The 21,775-nt window shown below is 49.8% G+C and overlaps 2 protein-coding genes and 1 long non-coding RNA gene across 3 annotated transcripts in view; 1 reads left to right on the top strand and 2 right to left on the bottom strand.

Moving 5' to 3' along the window:
• HPCAL1 (hippocalcin like 1) overlaps positions 1–5,492 on the bottom strand; it is a 114,834-nt gene extending 109,342 nt beyond the window's left edge. Inside the window, exon 1 of the mRNA XM_061154810.1 lies at positions 5,199–5,492. The gene's annotated coding sequence lies outside the window, so the exon portion shown is untranslated. The remainder of the gene's footprint in view (positions 1–5,198) is intronic.
• A 342-nt stretch (positions 5,493–5,834) lies between these two features.
• Positions 5,835–12,085, top strand: LOC133065451 (uncharacterized). Its single transcript, XR_009694891.1, has 2 exons — positions 5,835–5,949; positions 11,136–12,085. It is a non-coding gene; the product is annotated as an uncharacterized LOC133065451 (long non-coding RNA).
• Positions 12,086–18,840: 6,755 nt separating this feature from the next.
• LOC133065450 (small ribosomal subunit protein eS24-like) lies at positions 18,841–19,413 on the bottom strand. The gene has a single exon (XM_061156201.1). It carries the CDS (start codon positions 19,358–19,360, stop codon positions 19,040–19,042), a length of 321 nt encoding a protein of 106 aa, XP_061012184.1. The 5' UTR covers positions 19,361–19,413; the 3' UTR covers positions 18,841–19,039.
• Positions 19,414–21,775: the final 2,362 nt, after the last annotated feature.

Here is a 21,775-nt window from a genome sequence, read left to right as displayed (position 1 = left end):
TTGCAGTCCATGGGATTGCAAAGAGTCGGACACGACTGAGTGACTTCACTTTCACTTTCACTGAAGAAGAGAAAGAACCTGGGGGGTCGTGGGGGTGGAAAAGGAGATGAAGAAATCGAAAAACTGACCTGAGGACAGCGTGCCTGCAGCAAAGGAATGCAAGCCAAGCTCCAGCCTGAGGGATGAGGCTTGGCTGGGTGTTGGGAAGAAGAGGCATGGGGGTGGGGAGAGGGGTGGGGCAACAGGGGGCTGAGCCATTAGATGGGTGGAGAAAGAAGGGAGAAGGGCCCAGAAACACAGGGTGGGGTGGGAGGTGTGGAGGGACTCTAGGCTCTGCTGTGATGTGGGGTAGCATGGAGCACTTCAAACCAGTCTATCCTAAGGGAAACCAACCCTGAATACTCACTGGAAGGACCGATGCTGAAGCTCCAATACTTTGGCCACCTGATGTGAAGAGCTGAATCATTGGTTAAGACTCTGATGCTGGGAAAGATTGAAGGTAGGAGGAGAAGGGGCCGACAGAGGACAAGATGATTGGATGGCATCAAGTTCATGAACTTGGGCAAACACCTGGAGATGGTGAGGGACAGGGAGGCTTGGTGTGCTGCAGTCCATGGGGTTGCAAAGAGTCAGACATGACTTGGCAACTGAACAACAATGAAGTGTGCAGCACACGCAACAGCATTCGGTCAGAGCGGTGGAGAGCTCACCGAGGCGACAGCAGGTGCCCGACCAAGGGGACACCTCCCTTGCTGAAGGGGACACACGGCAAGGGAAGACTAGCTAGGACAACAGGGTATTCAGGCAATTGGGGAAGACTTCCCTAAGAGGAACGAAACATACCCCAAAACTTTCTTCCTGTGTCCAGGATCATGGCGGCTTTATCCAAGGAGTTAAGATTTGAACAATCCTGAGTGTTTCTTAGCCAAGGGTCAGAAACCCATCACTAGCTCCTCAAAGAAGACTTCTCATCTAACGAGGCAGGCCCACCCCAGTCTCCTGGCTTCCTGCCAACCTGGGTTGTACCTGAAACTCTAAAAAGAAACAAATACCCAGAAAACACAGCAGCTGGATTAGCAAGTGGGGGTGGGGGAGAGGGGTGACTGAGCTTATGAAGGAATGTAAGTACAGCAAGAAGAAGTTGCTCAGTTGTGTCTGACTCTTTGCGACCCTATGGATTGTAGCCTGCCAGGCTCCTCTGTCCATGAGCTTCTCCAGGCAAGAATACTAGAGTGGGAAAAAAATAAAAGAATACTGGAATGGGTAGCCTAATCCTTCTCCTGGGGATCTTCCCGACCCAGGGATCGAACCAGGGTCTCCTCCATTGCAGGCAGATTCTTTACCAGCTGAGCTACCAGGGAAGCCCCTCTGAAGGCAAATGAAACGGTAAAAGGAAAGCATCTTGGCCACCCCAATGCAGCAGGGGAGGGAGCCTGAGGCCTTTCAGACAGTGTCTTTACTTAGTCACGTGTCACAAACACCAAGATGTGAAGCTTTGCCTCTGAAATTCAATTTGACTTGAAATGGCATGGCCAAGGCAAGGTTCTCTGAAAGGATTCACTGTGCTTTTCAGATAATTTTTTAAAAATTCTTTAGACTTGCACCTTGCTCAGTGCCTAATACATGTTCCACCTATCAAACCGTATGGATTACCTGAAGTTACATGAAATCCACACGAGTAGATTTCAACGCATTTTTTGTTTCTTCTTTTTGGTGAAAAGTGATTTGAAAGTTTTTTTCCATGGGGCAAGTGGCACCGAAAGACCCTAAGTCCGCTCTGCTGTCTCCATACATGATTACCCTCCATCATCCTGATTGGAAACTGAGCCTAAAGGGAAGAGGATAAGACCCACACGAGATGCACAGATGTGCAGCCTTGCAGGTGGGCATGAAAACATACAAGGAATCCAACGAGACTACAGGAGGATGATGAGTCCCAAGGTAGAGTATGATTAAGCCTCCAAGGGCTCTCTTTCCCCAGCACAATGACATCAGGGGCTGACAAACTAGCAAAACACACATAATCTCCCATCAAGTCTGGGCTGGCAACTCATAAACTGGAAGCATCAACCTGCAACAAACAAGCACAGTTTAGGTCTTCCTGGAACGCTAAATTCTCATACAAATCCAATCCTCAACCTAGATAAAATGTCAGCTGCCGGGAGGCTTACTCTCTGGTGCCAAATAAATTCTGGGGCTCCTTATTAATTTAGTATCCTGGACTATCAGACCATGGCACTTCACCACTTCCAAAGGGGCAAGGCAAGGTCTTACCATAAGTAAGTTTGGGGGAAGGCCTGTTGGAGGAAGGGGAAGACAGACTACTCCGAAGAGCAAACACTCACCATTGTATTTCATGTGAATGTTGAAATTATGTGTGCGGAGCCCTGAGGGCAGGAGTTGCAAGCCCTGGATGACAGCCCTACCTCTGCACCAGACAAAACGCCACAGGAGCTCCAGGTAGAAAGGGGGCTTGGTGAGTGCAAGGCTCGGGCTAGGGAGTGTGGGCCAATGAGACCCCACTCGTTGACCTTCTGTTTTTCTAATTCTGCACAGCCCTGCAGCCAGAAAGGGACTTTAGGAGAAATCCTGAAGGAATTTGTTCAAGCTTTTTATTTGTCTTGGAGTATCTCTCGAGAAGGGCTTGTTGAAAACGAGTGGGTCATTGGCTAGTGTTGGGGCAAATCTCTGTTCTTCTGGGCATCTGACTCCCAAAGCCAGGTCTCCCAAATTATTATCACACATTGATGTATGCTTCCCAACTTACAAAAATCGGAACACAAATGAAGCAGGCAAGGCGAGAACATGGCACCACATCCCATGGCAAGCGAGAGGCAGAATCCCTAGCCCTTCCTTCCAACACATTATCCAATAAAACCTCAAGAGCTCAGTAATTACAGGCGCTTTCAAAAGTGAAACAGAAATAGATCTAAGTCCATAACACTGTTTTCCTTAAGACAAAGGGCTGGTTTTAACTAGGGGGGAGGGGGAAATCCCAGCTTTTGCTCTGTCTTCTAAGCAGACAAAGTGAGGCTGATTTTTTTTTTTTAATATTATTGTTGAAATCTGATTATGGGGATGAGAATAGGATACAGATCAAGAGTCTTCTTCTCCTCTAGGATATAAAATCTTTTTATGGAAACACGAAAAGCAGGTTGCATTCTAAGTGTGCTCCTAACACCAACTGAGGATGACAAATTAGCTTATTATTCGGTTCCCCTGGCCTGCAATCACTGTGGAGATCTCAGGGCTTGGGTCCCAGCAGAAGGCAGACCAAAGGAACCGAGCCAGAGGTTTCTGCTCCTGTGTCATAGAAGCCTGTGGAAGCTTCCTTGAGAACACCAGCCAAGAGCACTGGACAGTTGGAAAGGCACCGGGACCCAAGTGCAGCCCCTGCCCACTCCATGCCAGCATTTCATTTTGAGAACCACATGTACCATGAGGTCTGCTGCTCCCTTGGTGAAAGCTGTATTTTGGGGTTTGTTTTTTTTTTTTTCCCGTCTGAGAAGGGTCCTGGGAGGAAGAAACTAGAAATGAAAGGGAGGAATCCCGGGCTATGGCAGAAGGCAGGCGGCAGAGCAGCCCTGGCCAGCTGGCCGTGCTGGGTCTGAGCAAGCGCTCTGGTGTGGCTGGCCGAACTCCGCCTGAAAGCGAATGCTGGTTAGAGCTGCGTGCACAGTCACTGCAGTTCAATGAGCACCAGGTTTGGCACTAAACATTAAAAATTAAGGCGTGGGACTAGGAGAAAAGAGTCCCACGCAGACCCTCAGCTTCCTGCACAAGGCTGATCAAAGGGAGAAGGGATTGGGGGGTTGGGGGGGGGGGTGGTGGAGAACGTAGGGCGTTCGATGCCAGCGCCCAAGGCAGGACTCGCCATCCTGACAATCATGCTCCTCTAGGGGGGAGTGGATGTTGGCGGGGAGGAAAAGGGGGCAGCCTTCCGCGTGACCAGGCCTGGTCAGGGGTGCCCAGGGAGCCCGAGATGCGTCTCTGCGGCGAGTGCCACTTTCTCACTGCTGGGCTCCCGGATGGCAGATCCGCACGCCCCCGGGGAGTAGGCAACTTGTTGAACAAAAGGGCTCCCGACTCCCGCAGCCTCTGCTTTCGGCCAGGAGAGGGACCCCCGCTCGGGCGCGCCAGGCTTAGCGGCTGGAGAAGGGCGGGCGCCGGGCGCTGCGCGCTCCTACACCTTCCAGGCGGCGCCGGCCCGGAGCAGAGGCGGGGAGACGGGACCGCCGGCCGCCTAAACTTTTTCGGGTCTCCGAGCTTCATGGTTAAGTTAGGGCGGCGGGAGAAGCACACGACACACGGGGCGGGGGTGGGGGGGGGTGTGGAACAGGAGCCTCTCCCACGATAAAGGGGGAAAGAAAGGATTTTTTTAAAGTGAGACGCTAATCCAGTTAACCTAACACCTACTGTGTGCCCGGCACTCGGCCGAACGAGAGAGAGCTACAGTGTTTCTCATTTTAACCGTCACGACAGACCCCGAGGGAGGGGGGAACTGTCCCCATTTGATAAGAAAACCGCGATCCGGGATGGTGGCGTACCTGGCACAGGTGGCGCGGGCCCGAGTCCCCGCGATGCCCCGGCTTCTAACTCCGCCGCAGGGCTCTGCCCGCCGCCCCTCCGCCTGGGAAGGGGCGAGCAGATGGCCGCCGAGCCGGCCCCCTCCCTTGGCCAGAGCGCACAGGCGACTCACGTGGACCGCGCGGACCTGTCCCCGGGTGGGGGTCGCCGGGCTGTCCCCGAAGCCCGGGCTAGCCACCCCCCACCCCGGGCCTCGGATCCTTGCTCTGTCTGTAGTTCCGCACTGCGCTGGCCGGCCGGGACCCGCGCGGCTCTGCGCTCGGGTCTGGTCCGCCCACGCCCACCTTGCCCATCCGCACCCCGACACGCACAGCCGCTCACACACGATACACACTCCACGCACCGGTCCCCACCAGCAACTGCGCCCCGACACGATTCCACAAACGCAGCCCCCAAATGTGCCGATTCCAGCTGCACACACGGATGCCCCACGAGGACACGCCATTCCAGGGACACACCGCCGTACTCAGTCAACCACAACTCCACAGCGCAGAGAAACACAATCACCGCCGGCACACGCGCACACAAGCACACACACGCACACACACACACGCAGAGAGCCCGACCGCAGCACACGCCCCGCACTACCCGCAGCCCAACCCCTTTCCTACCTGCTCCGTCGCAGGACGCGATCTGTCGAGCTCCCCGAGCCCAAGTTCCGTGCCGCCGGCACTGGGGGCGGGCACGGGCCGCTGCGAGGGACTGGCGCGCCGAGGCCAGGGAAGGGGTGCCTAGGAGCGCGGGCCTCCGTGCGCCCGCAGCCGCCGCGCTGGCCCTGCGCTCATCGCCTCGCAGAAAGACAAAAGGAAGCCGGCAGAGAGGGAGGGAGCGAGGTGGAGGCGCCCGCGCGTCCGCAGAGCCGCCAGTCCGCCGCCTGCAGTCGCCGCGGCCCGCCCGCCAGCCCCGGGAAGGAAGGGGACGCGAAGGCGGGGCCCGGAGGCGGGGGCCGGAGGCGGGGCGCGAGCTCAAGTTTCCTGCAGACCCGCCCCCGCTCGGCCACGCCCCTCCATTTAACCCCGCCCACCAACCCACGTTGGTCCCACCCCCGGCTGTAACCGCCCCCCACTTCTGACCCTGCCGCGCCCCGCCCCCGCCCTCTCCACGCCGACCCCTTGCTGCCCCGCGTGGATCTCGAGGTAGGGGGCGGAACCAAGCGCCAGCTCCGCCTTCCTAACCTTTGGCCCCTGGCCTGAGAGTATGGGAGAGGCCTGTGGGGCGGTGCCCGGGAGAGGCCCGCCCCGCGTCCTCCCGGGTTCTCTGCCAGGAAGTGCGGCCCCGGTGGCCCAGGAGGGCGAAGAAGCCTCTCAAGTCGCCCCAGGCCGCCGGCCAGGCCCCTTCTGGTACCACCCCCCTGCCCGTCCTGTAAGCAGATGGCCCCAACCTTCCCGCGTGTGGTTCAGGGAAGGAGCCCAGGGGCCTGGCGGAGGGAGGCCTGGGTTCCAGTTCTGGCGGCTTCCCTGGTGTCTCAGCTGGTAAAAGAATCCGCCTGCACTGAGGGAGACCTGGGTTGGATCCCTGGGTTGGGAAGATCCCCTGGAGAAGGGAAAGGCTACCCACTCCAATATTCTTGGACTTCACTTGTGGCTCAGCTGGTAAAGAATACACCTGCAGTGCGGGAGACCTGGGTTCAATCGCTGCATTGGGAAGATCCCCTGGAGAAGGGAATGGCAACCCACTCCAGTATTCTGGCCTGGAGAATTCCATGGACTGTACAGTCCATGGGGTCACAAAGGGTTGGACAGGACTGAGCGACTTTCACTTATTTCATTTAGTATAACATCCTCGAGGTTCATCCACGTTGGAGCATGTGACATGATTTCCTTCCATATTAAAGCTGAATACTATTCCATTATATGTAGAAGGGCTTCCTTGATAGCTCAATTCGTAAAGAATCTGCCTGCAATGTGGGATACCTGGGTTCGATCCCTAGGTTGGGAAGATCCCCTGGGGAAGGGAAAGGCTACTCACTCCAGTATTCTTGGGCTTCCCTTGTGGCTCAGCTGGTAAAGAATCTGCCCACAACGCGGGAGACCTGGGTTTGATCCCTGGGTGGGGAAGGTCCCCTAGAGAAGGGAACAGTTACCCACTCCAGTATTCTGGCCTGGAGAATTCTATGGACTGTACAGTCCATGGGGTCACAAAGAGTCGGACACGACTGAGTGACTTTCACTGACTTGACTTGGACTCCTTCAGCCTCAGTTTCCCCACCTGTAAAATGGACAGGAGCAGGCTTCTTCTGGCTCCTCCCTCCCTGACATTCTGTGGGTCTTCAGTCTCTGCTGAAGAAGGGGCTTGGTTGCCATCTCATCCTCTGGGCTGAGAGCCCCTAGGTCTCAGGGGGAGGTGGACCCGTGTTTCCTGCAGACTTTCCTGTCTGCCTGCCGTGTGGTGAGCAGCTAGCAGGCAAAAATGGGGGTCTGTGCCTCCCAAGGCACCCTGCCAGTGGCTTCAGAAAATCTGGGTTCTAGAAGAGCAGATATGCACACGCCCCCACCTCTACCATCACCACCCACCCCAAACATCCCCGAAGAAAGGTAACCACAGAAACAGCCATAAATGTGAAGCTGGGCCTTAGTGTTAGGCTGAGACAAACTGTCTTCCTAGCGTCTCCAGGGGAAAACTCAAATCTCCATCAAATCCTCCTCCACAAAAGCACGGTGAGTGGAACCCCCACCACTCGGGAGGCTGCAGAGAGAAATGGTGGTGGGTGGCTTTGGGGGGAATTGGCTGGTGGCAGGGGGGCCGGCAGGCAAGGTGGTCTGAGCCCAGACCCCTTTTTCTGCAGGCAAATGACAAAACTGTACCTGGAGGGAGTAAGTCTCTTAGGCGGCCCTGATTGAAGCCTTAAATACAGCAGGAGGGATCTGCCTGCCAGTGCAGGGGACATGGGTTTGACCTCTGGTTCTGGAGAATTCCACATGCCACCAAGCAAAAAGCCTGGGAGCCACAACTACTTAGCCCACATGCCACACTCACTGACCCCTGCCTAGAGCCTCTACTCTGCATCTAGAGAAGCCACGCAATGAGAATCCCGTGCACTACTAGGAAGAATAACCCCAACTACTCTTCCTAGAGAAAGCCCACACACAGCAACAATGACTCTGTGCAACCAAAATAAATAAATAAATGTTAAAATGCTGTAATGACAGCAGGAAGAGTACTGGGCTGTGGTGACATCATCGGAGCCAGCTGTGGTACCCAGGGTCTCCATCTTTCCTTCTCAGCAGAGACCAAAGTCTTTACAGGCCTCTTGCCTAGCTTCTGTAGCTTCGGATGTCTCTTGGCTTGTAGGTGGCTGTCTTCTCCCTGTATCTTCACATCACCTTCTCTCTGCGTGTCTGTCCCTGGGCCAGGTTTCCCCTTTTATAGGAAGTTAATCAACTACAAAGACCCTATTTCCGAATAAGGTCACAACTCCAGGTACCAGGGGGTTAGGACATCAACATGTTTATGGCAGAACAATTGGACCCATAACAAGTGTCATATAATTTGTCTTCCATTCGATGGCTGTGAAAACTCCAAGTCAGGAATGATTCTGATTATTCTTAATGATATTTGACTTAGTTTTGTGCTTTTTTAAAATTGAGGTGTAGTTGATTTGGCTTTCTTGGTGGCTCAAACAGTAAAGAATCTGCCTGCAATGCGGGAGACCAGGGTTCAATCCCTGGGTGGGGAAGATCCCCTGAAGAAGAGAATGGCTACCCACTCCAGTATTATTGCCTCAAGAATTTCATGGACAGAGGAGCCTGGCAGGCTACAGTCCATGAGGAAACAAAGAGCTGGACACGATAGGGTAACTTACATTCTCACGTCAGTAGGTAGTTGATTTACAATTCTGTGTTAGTTCCAGGTGTACGGAGAATTCCCCGGCAGTCCAGTGGTCAGGATTTCACTGCCGAGAGCACAAGTATATGTGTGTGTTCTTTTTCAGTTCTTTTCCTTTATTACAAAATACTTGCCTTTTTGTTATTATTTCTAAGATCTCCTTGGAGATGAAGATTACCATTCACCTTCTGCCTAAGACAGATATTAAATATTTTCATCTATTCGATTTTGTATGTACAAAATTTGTTTTTAGAGTCTGTCTTCTTTTTTATTTAATTTATTGAAGTATAGTTGATTTACAGTGTTTCAGATATACAGCGAAGTGACTCAGTTATATATATATGTGTGTATATTGTTCCCAGTGACTCAGTCGTGTCCAACTCTTGGCAACCCTATGGACTGTACCCCAGGAGTCTCCTCTGTCCATGGGATTTTTCCAGGCAAGAATACTGGAGCGGGTTGCCATTTCCTCCTCCAGGGGACTTTCCTGACCCAGGGATTGAAACTGCATCTCTTGTGTCTCCTGCATTGGCAGGTGGATTCTTTTCCACTGGGAAGCCCTTATGTGTATATACATACATATACATATATGTGTATGTGTGTGTGTGTGTATATATATATGTGTGTGTGTGTGTATATATATATATATATATATATATATATATAAAATCCTTTTTCAGATTCTTTTCCTTTTTAGGTTTTTAAAAAGTATAGTTCCCTGTGCTGTATAGTAGGTCCTTGCTGGTTATCTGTTTTATATGTAGCAACACGCATCTGCTAATTTCAAACTCCTAACTTATCCCTCCCCACCCCCTTTGCCTTTTGGTATTCATAAATTTGTGTCCTGTGTCTGGAGTATGATGTTGTTTTTGAAGCACTCTTACATATGCTATCTCTAACGTTCTTGAGATTGTTTCCCCAGTTTATAGATGAGGACACCTCTGCTTAGAGAAATGAGGTCTCCAACGTTGCATATACAATCAGTGATAGCCAGGTTTAAAGCCAATTCAAAATGTTACTGTGCTGGGCCCACACAGGCATTGGAAAAAAAAAAATTCTACTTAAATAAACTATTTGTAGTACTTTGCTGAACTTGAGTGCGTGTCTTACTAGGGAGATTGTTTCAAATAAATGAAGTTCTAGCTCACAAACCCCTGTTCCTAAATGTTTGAGAAAGCGGAGGCTAGCGTGTTTCCAGGTCCTCTTTTGATTCACTTGTAATTAGGATGTGGAACAGAGTGGGCAAGGTGGCTCCTCTGGCTGCCCGCTCTTCTCCTGACCCCGGAAGCTCAAAGCAGAGGAAATAGGCAGAGCACTGGCTGGCAGCACCAGGAAAAAGGGTCACTGGATTCTGCCTCTGGTCATCAGTGATCAGAGGTGTGGAAATGAATCCTTAGACCATCTAGCTTATCCCTGAGGTCCACCAGTGTTCATGACAGCCCCTGAGGCGGATGCTGCGACCTTTGGGGTCACCCAGGGAATGTGACTCGAGGGCACATCGCGATGGGTCTCCCTTTCTCTTTTATCCTTGCAAGCTCTGGGGCGGTGGTCAAGACAAACTAGAGTGTCCCTTCCCCTAGAGCAACCACCCTTCTCAGCACTGAATCAGGTTCCCCCCAACCCCTGCAATTGATATCCTGAAGCCCTAACACCCCCAAAGTTCCAGTTTTTGAAGCTAGGCCTTTTAGGAGATAACTAAGATTAAATGAGGTCATAAAGCTAGGATCCTAATCCCTTCGGGTTAGTGGCCTTGAAGAACAGGAGAGAATGTGATCTCTCCCTCTGTCCCTAGAGGCCATGTGAGGACACAGCAAGAGGGAGGCCATCTGCAAGCCAGGAAAAGAGTCCTCACCAGACTCTGAATCAACTGACGCTTCCTTCTTGGACTTCTGGCCTCCTGAGCTGTGGGAAATGACCGTGTGTTCTGCAGGGCCCCTAATCTGGGGTCTTCTGATATGATCCCCTGAGCTGCCTCAGACATGCCTTGCGTATCTTCCCATCTTCTGTTTCCCATCCATCTGCCCTGCTGTCCCTCTCTAATCCCAGGGCTGGGAGCCAGACCCCAATCTCAGGACCAGGGGCTTTCAGGACCTCATTCTGGTCCTTGAGCAGTGTATCGGCCTCTAACCCTGCTCTCTGAGCCCTCCCCAAGCTTCTAAGGAGCAGGGTAAGGGTGTGGAAGGGAGCCTGTCTGCTGTGGGGGCTCGGGGCCGACTCCTCTCCTATCATCACCAAAGGCAGGCTCTGAGGAGCAGAGGGAAGTCAATGGGATTCCAAGTTCCTGCAGCCACCCTCGTCAGGACCGTGTGGAAGTCTTCTCAAACCAGAAATCAAACCTGTGTCCCCTGCAGTGGGAGCACGGAGTCCTTATCATGGGACCTCCAGGGAATTCCTGGGAGATTCCTTAAATTCACTGAATCTCTCATTGGGGAGGTTGACAGGCTTAAATGAGCAACATTGAATGTGTTAAAAAAAAAAAAAAAAAAATTAACCCCTCCCTCCTTGACTCCTCTTTCTTTCCTTCTCTCTCCTTTAACAATCCTAGAATACTCTCTTCAACCACCCTAATGGAGCCCTAATCCAGAATCCAGGATTCTGATTTCCTAATTTGTAAAATGTGGATATTAATGCCTCCCTTGGACTAAAAGAGGTGATGTGTGTACAGAGCCTATGGTAGGAGAGAAACTCAATAAATGATCAGTACCTTCCCTTCATTGGCTTAGGTATCATCACCCTGAAGCCTGGCTGACTGAGAACAAAGGTGTAAAGAAAACTGTGCAGTGACTGTCAGGAGACCTGGGTCCTGATTCCAGTTCCAACGCACGTTCGCTGTGTTGCATGGACCAGACGCCTACCGTCCCTGAGCTGTATCCTCACGGGAGCTCTGCCCTCAGGCGGCTACAGGAAAGGGGCCCACGTGTGCTGCAGAATGGGAAGTGGCTTTGCCCCGTGTTCCAGTGCAGGCCGGGGACCAAGCGTGTCGATCTTGAAGCAGTGGCCCCACCAGGAGAGGTGGGCAGGCTCATCTGGAGCCCCCAGGGCAGATGCTTATTGTGGGTTTGCGGAGCAGGATGGACCAGGCCGTGTGTCCAGGTGCCACCCGCCAGTGGATGTCATGATTACCCATTACTGGAGGGAGCTTGCGTCCACAGTCTGCCGGCCCCCTAAGGTAAAGCCAAAGCCCCCAGCCCTGGGCTGACATCTTTTCTATATTGGTGAAGGAGGAGGGGAGCAGCCCAGAGTCTGTTTGGCTGCATAAGGCTCGATCGAAAGCACAAAACCTGAAGCCAGACACAAATAGTGGCTTTGACCGTTGTTTCAAACCAGTTCAAACCGGAAAAAGCTGCTTGCCTTTCCAGCTCTGCTCCTAATGGCTTCTTCTCTGGGAAACAGAGTTCCTGGTGCCTGAGAAATTGGTCCATGCCCGAAGCAGGAGGATAGGTGTCTGCCTGAAACAATTCCACGACTAACGTGGGGCGGAAGGAACACCTCCACAGCCCTTTCTGTCTTTTATTTCTTCTTCCAAGCCAACATTGTCCAAATCCCGACAGGAAGAGGGCACAACCCACATATGTAGGCACGTTTTAGAAAGTAAAACAACACAGATGAAATGAATTTTAATGATACATTTTATTTAATTCAATCTATTAAAAACTATTACTTCAACATGTAATTCGTCTAAACATTATGGTGATATATTTTGCATTCTTTTTATTTCACACTAAGCCTTTGAAATTCAGCATGCATCCTGTTTATAGCACACCTCAGTTCAGATTAGCTGCAATTCAAGTGCTCAATAGTCGTTTTGACAAATGGTACTGGAACAACTAGGTAGCCAAATTGAAAAAGAATGAAGTTGGGCCCCTACCTCCCACCATTTACAAAAGTTTGACTCAGAATGGATCAAAGGAGCTTCCATTTGATGGAAGCTCCATTATTTACCACGGCTCAGTGAAAAAGAATCTGCCCACCAGTGCAGGAGACACGGGTTCAGTTCCCAGTCCGGGAAGATTGCACTTTAGGAGGGACAACGATGCCCGGGCACCATAACTACTGAGTCAGCAGTCTAGAACCCATGCTCTGCAACAAGAGAAGCCACCACAGTGGAGAGTAGTCCTACTCACCACAGCTAGAAAGAACCCATGTGCAGCAACAAAGACCCAACACAACCAAACAAAAATAAATAAATGAACCTCGTAAAAAAAATTAAAAAGGAAAAATACAAATAAAAAAGGATGGATCAAAGACCTAAATGTAAGAGCTAGAACTATAAAACTCTTAGAAGGAAACGTAAGCATAACTCTTTTTGATTGGATCGGGCGATGTTTTCTTAGCTACAGCCCCAAGCCACTGACAACCAAAGGAAAGGCTGACAGGTTAGACATCATCAAAATTAAAAGCTTTTGTGCTTCAAAGGACACTCGCGAGAATATGAAAAGACAGGCGTCAAAATGGAACAAAATACTGCAAATTAAATATCTGATAAAGAACTTCTATTTAGGAGATAAAAAGAATTCTTACCACTCAACAATAAAATTTCAACCCAATTTAGAAATGGAAAAGGGTTTGAATGGCTGTTTCTCTAAGGAAAATATACATAAGACCAATAAGCACACAGAAAGAAAGATGATCAACATCATTAGTCATCAGGGGAGTACAAATCAAAACCTCAGTGAGACTACCCCACACTCACTAGGGTTGCTGTAAAAAGATGGACAATAACAAGTGTTGGGGGAATGGAGGAGGTGGTATAAAATGGTGTGATGGCTGTGGAGAACAGTTCGGCAGTTCTTCAAATAGTTAAACATAGAGTTACGTGTGTGTGTGTGTGTGTGTGTGTTCACACTCAGTTGTGTCCAACCCTTTGCGAACCATGGACTGTAACCTACCAGGCTCTTCTATCCATGGAATTTTCCAGGCAAGAATACTGGAGTGGGTTGCCATTTCCTCCTCCAGGGGATCTTCCTGACCCAGGGATCCAGCCCACATCTCTTGCATCTGTTGCATTGGCAGACGAATCCTTTACCAACTGTGCTACCTGGAAAGTCCAGGTGTTACCATACAACCCAGCAATTCTATACCCCAGCATGTAACCAAGAAAATTGTAAATAAATGTTTACCCCAAAACTTGTGCATGAATGTTCATAGCAGCATTATTTATAACATCTACAAAGTAGAAATAACCCAAAAGTCCATCTACTGAGGGACGGATAAATAAAATATGATCTTGGGGATTCCCCAGTGGTCCAGTGGCTAGGACTCTGCACTCCACTGCTGAGGGCCCGGGTTCAATCCCTGATCAGGGAACTAAGTTACCACAAGTCTTGCAGCACAATGTGGCCAAAAAAGAAAGAAAAGAAAAACGTAGTTTATCCATAATAGTGGAATATTATTCAGCCCTAATGAGAAATGATGCGCTAATACATGCTACAGCATATTGAACCTTGAAAACATCATGCTGATTTTAACACACTCTAGGAAATGTCCAAAATAAGCAAATCCATAAAGACTGATAGTAGATTAGTGGTTGCCAGAGCCTGAGAATTGAGGAAAATGGAGGAAGACTGACTTCTCGTGGGCACAGAATTTCTTTCTGGAATTACATAGGGATGATGGCTGTGCAATCTTGTGAATATACTTTCAACCACTGAATTGTACACTTGAAAAATGAATAAATTTAAAAATCAGAGTGGAAGCCATTTGCCCCAAATCATACAGATAATAACATCCAGGTGAAGCTAGATCCCGTCATAGCCTCCTACGTGAGATTTTCTCCCCATGGCCTCACATGACTGGGAGGCTACACTTTTTTCTTTCTTTTTTTTATTTTCCTTTTTTTCTTCCCCTATTTTTTTTTGTATTGGAAGAACACGACATTAAAAGAAATTCGGGACTTCCCTAGTGGTCCAGTGGTTAAGAATCCACCTGTCAATTCAGGGGACACGGGGTCAACCCCTGGTCCAGGAAGATTCCACATGCTGAGGGGCAACGAAGCCGGTGAACCCCAACCACTGAAACTTGCATGTGCCTAGAGCCCATCCTCTGCAACAAGAGAAGCTGCCACGGTGAGAGACACACATGCAGCAACTGGAGAGTAGCCCTCGCTTGCCTGCACACCGCAACGAAGACCCAGAGAAGCCAAAAATAAAGACTGAGAACAAAAGAAACTCGAAGGGCAAAATCCTCTGATAAAGTGAAAAAGGAATTGACAAAGGAGAAATAGTCCAAGTGGCCAAAATGAAAGATGTCCAACCCCTTCAGCAGCTGAGACAAAATAAAGCAACCTCGAGACAGGGTTACCTCCCTAACGGTACCAAGTAGGGAAAAAGGTTGAGTCAGGGGGACTTGAGTACGCCAAGGGGAAGAGGGTTAATTGCAGCAATCACTTTAGAGGGCAGTTTGGCAACATCTAGTGAAGCTGAGAGGCAAACATCCCTCCGCTTATACACCCCAACCAAACCTCCGTGCAGAAGCCAGAAGGCCTTGTGCAAGAACGTCACTGCAGCAAAGGAGGATGAAAATTGAAAGCAGCCTCAGTGTCTAGTGTTTGGGGGAAGGAGTAAATGAAGCATGTTATATTCACACGATGGAATATAAAATAAATGACAGTTAACATCATGTAGCTAGATATTTCTGAATTAACATGGAAACTGTGGTACATCATTGTTTAGGTTTATTTAAAACTTACAATGCAGTGTACATCTGTGTAAATGTATATAAGTATAGCAAAAGTATCAAAATGGACTGAAAGAGAATGCCACTCATTCACATTAAGGGTTGTTTCTGGGACAAGGAAGGGTGGAAAAGACTGGAGTGATGAAGCAGGCTTCGCCAGCACAGTTCAGTTCAGTTCAGTCGCTCAGTCGTGTCCCACTCTTTCCGACCCCATGGACTGCAGCATGCCAGGCTTCCCTGTCCATCACCAACTCCCAGAGTTTGCCCAAACTCATGTCTGTCGAGTCGGTGATGCCATCCAACCATCTCATCCTCTGTCATCCCCTCTCCTCCTGTCTTCAATCTTTCCCAGCATCAGGGTCTTTTCAAATGAGTCAGCTCTTCGCATCAGGTGGCCAAAGTATTAGAGTTTCAGCTTCAACATCAGTCCTTCCAATGAATATTCAGGACTGATCTCCTTTAGGATGGACTGGTTGGATCTCCTTGCAGTCTAAGGGACTCTCAAAAGTCTTCTGCAACACCACAGTTCAAAAGCATCAATTCTTCTGCGCTCAGCTTTCTTTATAGTCCAACTCTCACATCCATACATGACCACTGGAGCACAGACATGCATTATTTCTAAAACTATGAAGCCACCATGTCCCGACAGCCACTCTGTTGGGGATGCGTATATGTTTGATATTCTCTGTACTTACCTGGACTTTAAATGGTTTTCCTTAAAAAGTAACATAAATAGTATCCCCTGACCCTCATTTAATTCTGACTTATGGGGTTGTCTGGCTAATCTAAAAGTCAAAGTGCCAGAAACCTCAGCCTTTTGGAATGCAACTCTCAAACCTAAGAAAAGAGCTCTTGGCATGGAGGAAACATTGTTATAAAGCCCAGGTACCCAATTCAGGTAGAAACTTCAGGCTTAGTTGGTAAAATAAGGCAGAATATTAGAAGCAGTTCTCACAGCGGAGGAGTTGTGAGTAGCCCAGAAGGCTGTTAAGTTTCATGTCTTTCTAGCAGGGTCAGTGAAGTCACTGTAAAGCTCACAATTAAGGAAGGGCTGGACAGGGCGGGGGCGGGGGTGCGAACATTGCCAAAGTTGGGGTGTGCAAAGACAGCCCCTTCCAGGGGCAGCTTGAGAGACAGGAAGAGAAGGCATCTGACCCCACAGCCTCCCAGATGGGGGCCTGCCTAGACAGAACCCAGGAGGAACACAGGGAAGGTCCCGCAGAAGCAGAGCAGACGGTTTTGTGGGGAAACAACTTCTTTGACAGCTCACGGCCCTGGCCCCAAGATCAGGCCTCTGCTGTTCTGAGGGCTTCAGGGCCCCCAGAGTCAGGCATCTGCCCAAGAGGGACATGAGATCTTGCCCGGCAGGTACATGCTGCTCCCATGCTGCTGAGCTGCCCCAAGGACACCAGAAGAACTCATGTCACTGTGGCGTGCCTCCCAGACTCTGCATTAGACCCGAGACACGCAGACCCTCAGTTGCTTGAAGTACTGACTACTAATAGCTCTTGGCTCATCCCATCCTGTTCAGAGAAGGCAATGGCAACCCAGTCCAGTACTCTTGCCTGGAAAATCCTGTGGACGGAGGAGCCTGGTAGGCTGCAGTCCATGGGGTCGCTAAGAGTCAGACATAACTGAGAGACTTCACTTTCACTTTTCACTTTCATGCTTTGGAGAAGGAAATGGCAACCCACTCCAGTGTTCTTGCCTGGAGAATCCCAGGGATGGCGGAGCCTGGTGGGCTGCCGTCTGTGGGGTTGCACAGAGTCGGACACGACTGAAGCGACTTAGCAGCAGCAGCAGCAGTATCCCATCCTGGGAACCGCCCTCAAATAAAAAGAGCTGCCTGGGGCTTCCCTGGTGGTCCATTGGGGCTAAGAATCTGCCTGCCAGAATGTAGGGGACGCGGGTTTGATCCCTGGTCCAGGAAGATTCCACATGCTGTGGGGCAACAACTACTGAGTCCTGAGCTCTCAAGCCCACAAACCGCAGTTACTGAGCCCAAGAGTCACAACTACTGAAACCTGCAAACCCTTGAGCCTGTGGTCTGCAAACAAGAGAAGCCACTGCCATGAGAAGCCCGAACACCACCATGAGGAGTAGCCCCCACTCTCTGCAACTAGAGAAATCCATTGTGCAGCAACAGCAATGAAGACAATCAAAAATAAATAATAAATAAGTAAAATAAATTTTTTAAAAAGAGAATGAAAAGAGCTGCCTGGTCTAAGTTTCAACACTCCCCATGGATAGCCCAGATCCAGGAACTGTTAGCTTGGGGACCCAGCTTGGGATGTCTCTGAAGGTCTACCCAGCCTCAGAGCTCCCTGTGGGAATGGCTGAGGTTCTTTTATAAGAGGCTCTCTTATAAGCTATCGCTGCCTCATTCTGTGTCTCTTACTTACTGCAGAGGTGTGTCCCCAAGGACGCTCCCTAATAAACCTCCTGCTGAAAATCTCATCTCCAAATCTGTTTCCCAGGGAACAATCAAAGACACAGGATATCTAACAATGGTCTGAAGTTACCAAAAACATATTACAATGTGTTTAGGAGCCTCTATCTGAAACCGTGTGTAATATATCTATATTCGGTTATGCATTAGAATCAGCTGCAAACAATAAAGGTCCCCCAAAATATTGCCTTCAGCAAAATAGACCTTTAGTTCTTTCTCATATAAAAGTAGCCCAGGGCAAAACTAATCTAGAGGACGGAAAGCAGATAGAGTAGATATATGGGAGAAGGGGATGGGGATTGACTACAAAAAGGCACAAGGAAACTTTTGGTGGTAATGAGGAAACACTATATCTTTATTGGAATGGTAGTTGCATATGTCAAACCTCATTGAACAGTACACTTAAAATGTACTGTTTCACGTAATTTATGACAATAAAGTTGAATAGTCCAGAGACAGGAAGTCTGGGATTAAAATGCTCCCAGGTGACAGAGACTCATCTTCTTGTATTTATTTCTCTTCCTTGCAGCATCTTTAGTCTCAAAATCACCTCACGGTCCAGAAGGGCTGCAAAAGATCCAGTACTTACATACTTTATTTAGGCAGAAGGATGAAAACAGGGAAAAGAGCCATCTCCCTCATTTCTAAAGAGGAAGTAAGTGCCGCACAATACTTCTGCTCACATCTCATTGACCAGAACTTAGTTATAGGAAACTGGAAAACGTGTGGTCCTTAAATGAGATCTTTGCAGCTCCAAATGAATTTGGAATCCTATGAGTAAAGAACGAATGGCTACTGGGGCAATTCTCAGAAAATCTTAGAAAGATTTCAATGAAAAGTAGTTGAAATAAAAATATTTTGTGTACTTTAAACGGAGAGCATCAAGCTGGAACACTGACTAGGGGGAGTCTCAGGGCTTTCCCAGTGAAGGGAAGTGTCAGAATGTCAGCACACTTCTGTATCTACACAGTTAAGACAAGTTTAGGATCTGCAAAGATCTAATATACAACATAAAAATCATTTTATTTTCTTGGTAGATTTGTGGTTTTCTAGGGCTGGAGGCAGTGTTGGAGTGAAATGGGCAGCGGCTGCTAAAAGGTTTCTTTTTGGGGTGATAAAACTTTTCTGGGGAATTCCCTGGTGGTCCAGAGGTTAGCCCACTGTTGAAGCTCAGGTTCAAACTCTGGTCAAGGAACTAAGATTCTGGAAGCAGCACAATGCTTCTCCCCACCGCCCCTGCAAAAAAATGTTCTAAAATTGGTCCTGGTGATGGTTGCCCAACTCAGTAAATAAAGACCATTATTTGTGTAATTTATTTTATTTTTTTTTTTTGTAAAAGGTCTTAGTTTATTCTTTCATGAAAAATCTGCACAAGCACCACAGATACAGTCACTGCAGAATCTTTACTCCTTCTGTTGTCCAATCTCCAGCTCACTGTTTGCCAACACCAACATTGGCCTTTGCAGTCCCCCTGACTTTCTTCATTCTGTTCTTGCGTTCTTTTCACTGTGTTCTTGAGGTCTTTTTCTTCTCATACAGGCCATGTCTTGCAAGCCTGTGTTTGGGCTCTTCCTTCTCCGCGTAATCCAAGGAGTCGTAAATCATGCCGAAGCCAGTTGTCTTACCACCGCCAAAATGGGTTCTGAATCCAAACACAAAGATGACATCTGGTGTGGTCTTGTACATTTTGGCCAGTTTTTCCCAAATTTCTGTTTTAGGTACTGCTGCCTTTCCAGGGTGAAGAACATCAATGACCATTTGTTTCCGCTGAAGCAGTCGGTTGGTCATGAACTTCCTAGTCCGGATAGTTACTGTGTCGTTCATGATGGCGGCTGATCTTCAAGCAGCCAGGGCAGGAAAAGAGAGCTAGTGTACTCTAAATGGGTGACTTGCATAGTATCTGAACTACATCTCAATAAAACTGTTACCACACAAAGGGATACAAGAAAATCTTTTGCGCCAGCGGATTTTCTTGTATCCTCCTGGCAGGTCAACCGAACAGCATTTCTGCCTCCGGGCCTTTGCATATAACTGTGCCCCCGACCTGGGAACCTCCCTCCCTTGCTCCCTCCACTTGTAAGCCCTTTTAGCCTTGAGAGCTCCTAAGAAGCCCAAGACATGACTGAGCCTCAGGCTGAGGGAAAATACACAGTGGTTAAGTGGTTAGGACAGTCCAGTGGTTAAGATGTCTTTTCCTGATTAGATTGTTATATAATATTGAGCAGAGTTCCCTGTGCTATACCGTAGGTCCTTGTGCTTTGGGCTCAGTCGCTCAGTCATGTCTGACTCTCTGCAACCGCATGGAAAGTAGTCCACCAGGCTCCTCTGTCCATAGGAATTCTACAGACAAGAATACTGGAGTGGGTTGCCATGTCCTCCTCCAAGGGCTCTTCCCACCCCAGGGATCGAACCTAGCTCTCTTCCAGATTGCAGGCGGATTCTTTACTGACTGAGCCACCAGGGAAGCCCAGGTCCTTATTGGCTATCCTTTAAATACAGAAGTGTTACCTGTCAAGTCATGTCTTTTGACTGTAGGGCTTCTGCTTGCGTCTCACTTGGTTCAGATACAGGAGGTATTTGGGTGAGTGTACAGAGGAACTACACAGGGGCTTCCCTGGTGGTCCAGAGGTTAAGACTCTGAGTTTCCACAGAAAGGGACACGGGTTCCATCCCTGGCCAGGGAATCAAGATTTTGCATGCTTCTGTTGTTGTTTAGTCGCTCAGTTGAGTCTGACTCTGTGATCCCATGGACTGCAACACACCAGGCTGTCTTTCACCATCTTCCAGAGTTTGCTCAAACTCTTGTCCGTTGAGTCGGTGATGCCATCCAACCATCTCATCCTTTGTCACCCTCTTCTCCTCCCGTCCTCATTCTTTCCCAACATCAGGGTGTGCCTCTTGATGTGGCCAAAAATTAAGAAAAACAAAATAGAATCTGTCTAGGTGACAGAGTTGTGTTTCATTTTGTATGTGAGATGAGTGCCTCGCTCTTCTCACCCTGACCCCGGTCCCTGAAGTCTTGAGGCCCCAGTTTCCCTGCCTGTCCCTTTCCATTTCTGGAGAGTAACACAGAGCAGTCACCTGAGTCTATTTCGTCTCCCAGAGAAAGTTATCTGGGGCCTGAAAGCCTCCGCAGGCCTGGACTTATCCTCGAGGATAACTTGGGCTGACGGGTAGCTTCCTGTCCTGACTTGGGGAGGAGATGGTTCCTTCTCTGCCAACTGCCCCTGGAGTTCAGACCCGCTGCCTGCAGTCTGCAGAATCACCCCCCAGCCCTTCAGGCACAAGGTCAAGAGGCTCACAGGAGGCTCCTGAAGCTTCCCCGGCGTGTGTCAGTCCCCAGAAGGACTGGGGCGAGTGAGGGCCAGGTCCCGCCTGGGGGAAGCCAGGTGAGGCCCCGACAGGCCCACTGTCCAGAAAGGACTCCCCATCAGGCATTTTTCATCCTTCAGACTCATCTCGAGGCTCAGATGTGGCCTCCCTAAGCACCCTCTGGCCTCCAGCTCTGGCTTTCCCCAGACCCTTGGGCGCTGGGTTCCTCTCTCAGCCCTGGGTTCCTCTCTCAGCCCTGTGTTCTTCCTTCAGCGCTACGGTTAGTCTTCTGGAGGTTGGGTTACCTACTGGCGGCACCCCCAATTAGAGAGCACCCTGAGGGCGCTCCACCTCGCCGTGGGTCAGCCCTGCCCACACACCGGTGACGAGGGACAGTCAGGGCTAGTGGCCTGGGAATTGGCCGGTCCGCAACTGGACGGGCCACTTGGGGCTTCTGGGAACCCAGGGGAGCGAAGGAGCAAGCTGTTACCATAGCCCAGGCAACCACCTTCCTCCTGCCCACACCGGCCAGGGGCCAGACTGACTCAGCACTGGCGGCCGGCTTCCCGCCGAGAGCCCCGAGAGTGCTGCTGCTTCCTCCAGCTGGCCAGCCAGCAGCGAGCTCGTGCCTGCCAGGGCCTGGGCCAGCCTTTCTGAGATGCCATCCCCAGACCAGGGTTCAGACTTTGGGACCTGGGCTCCTGAGTATCCATTCGCAGCTGTGTAGCCTTGGGGATGTTGCCCAACCTCTCTGAGCCTGGGTTTCCTCACCTCCCAGAAGCTGGGATTAGAACTCAGCATTCCTCCCAAAGCGAATTTGAGAAATTATCAATAAATAAGAGTGACCTCTCTCCCGGAACATTTGGTCCCTTGCCTTCAGGCCCCACCCTCTCTTATCTCTCGGAGATATTCCTGCTCTTACCTGGA

Source organism: Dama dama, chromosome 11 (assembly GCF_033118175.1).
Source record: "Dama dama isolate Ldn47 chromosome 11, ASM3311817v1, whole genome shotgun sequence".
Classification (NCBI taxonomy): Eukaryota; Metazoa; Chordata; class Mammalia; order Artiodactyla; family Cervidae; genus Dama; species Dama dama.
Note: the sequence above shows the minus strand (reverse complement) of the source record. Positions and strands in the feature narration are given on the sequence as shown.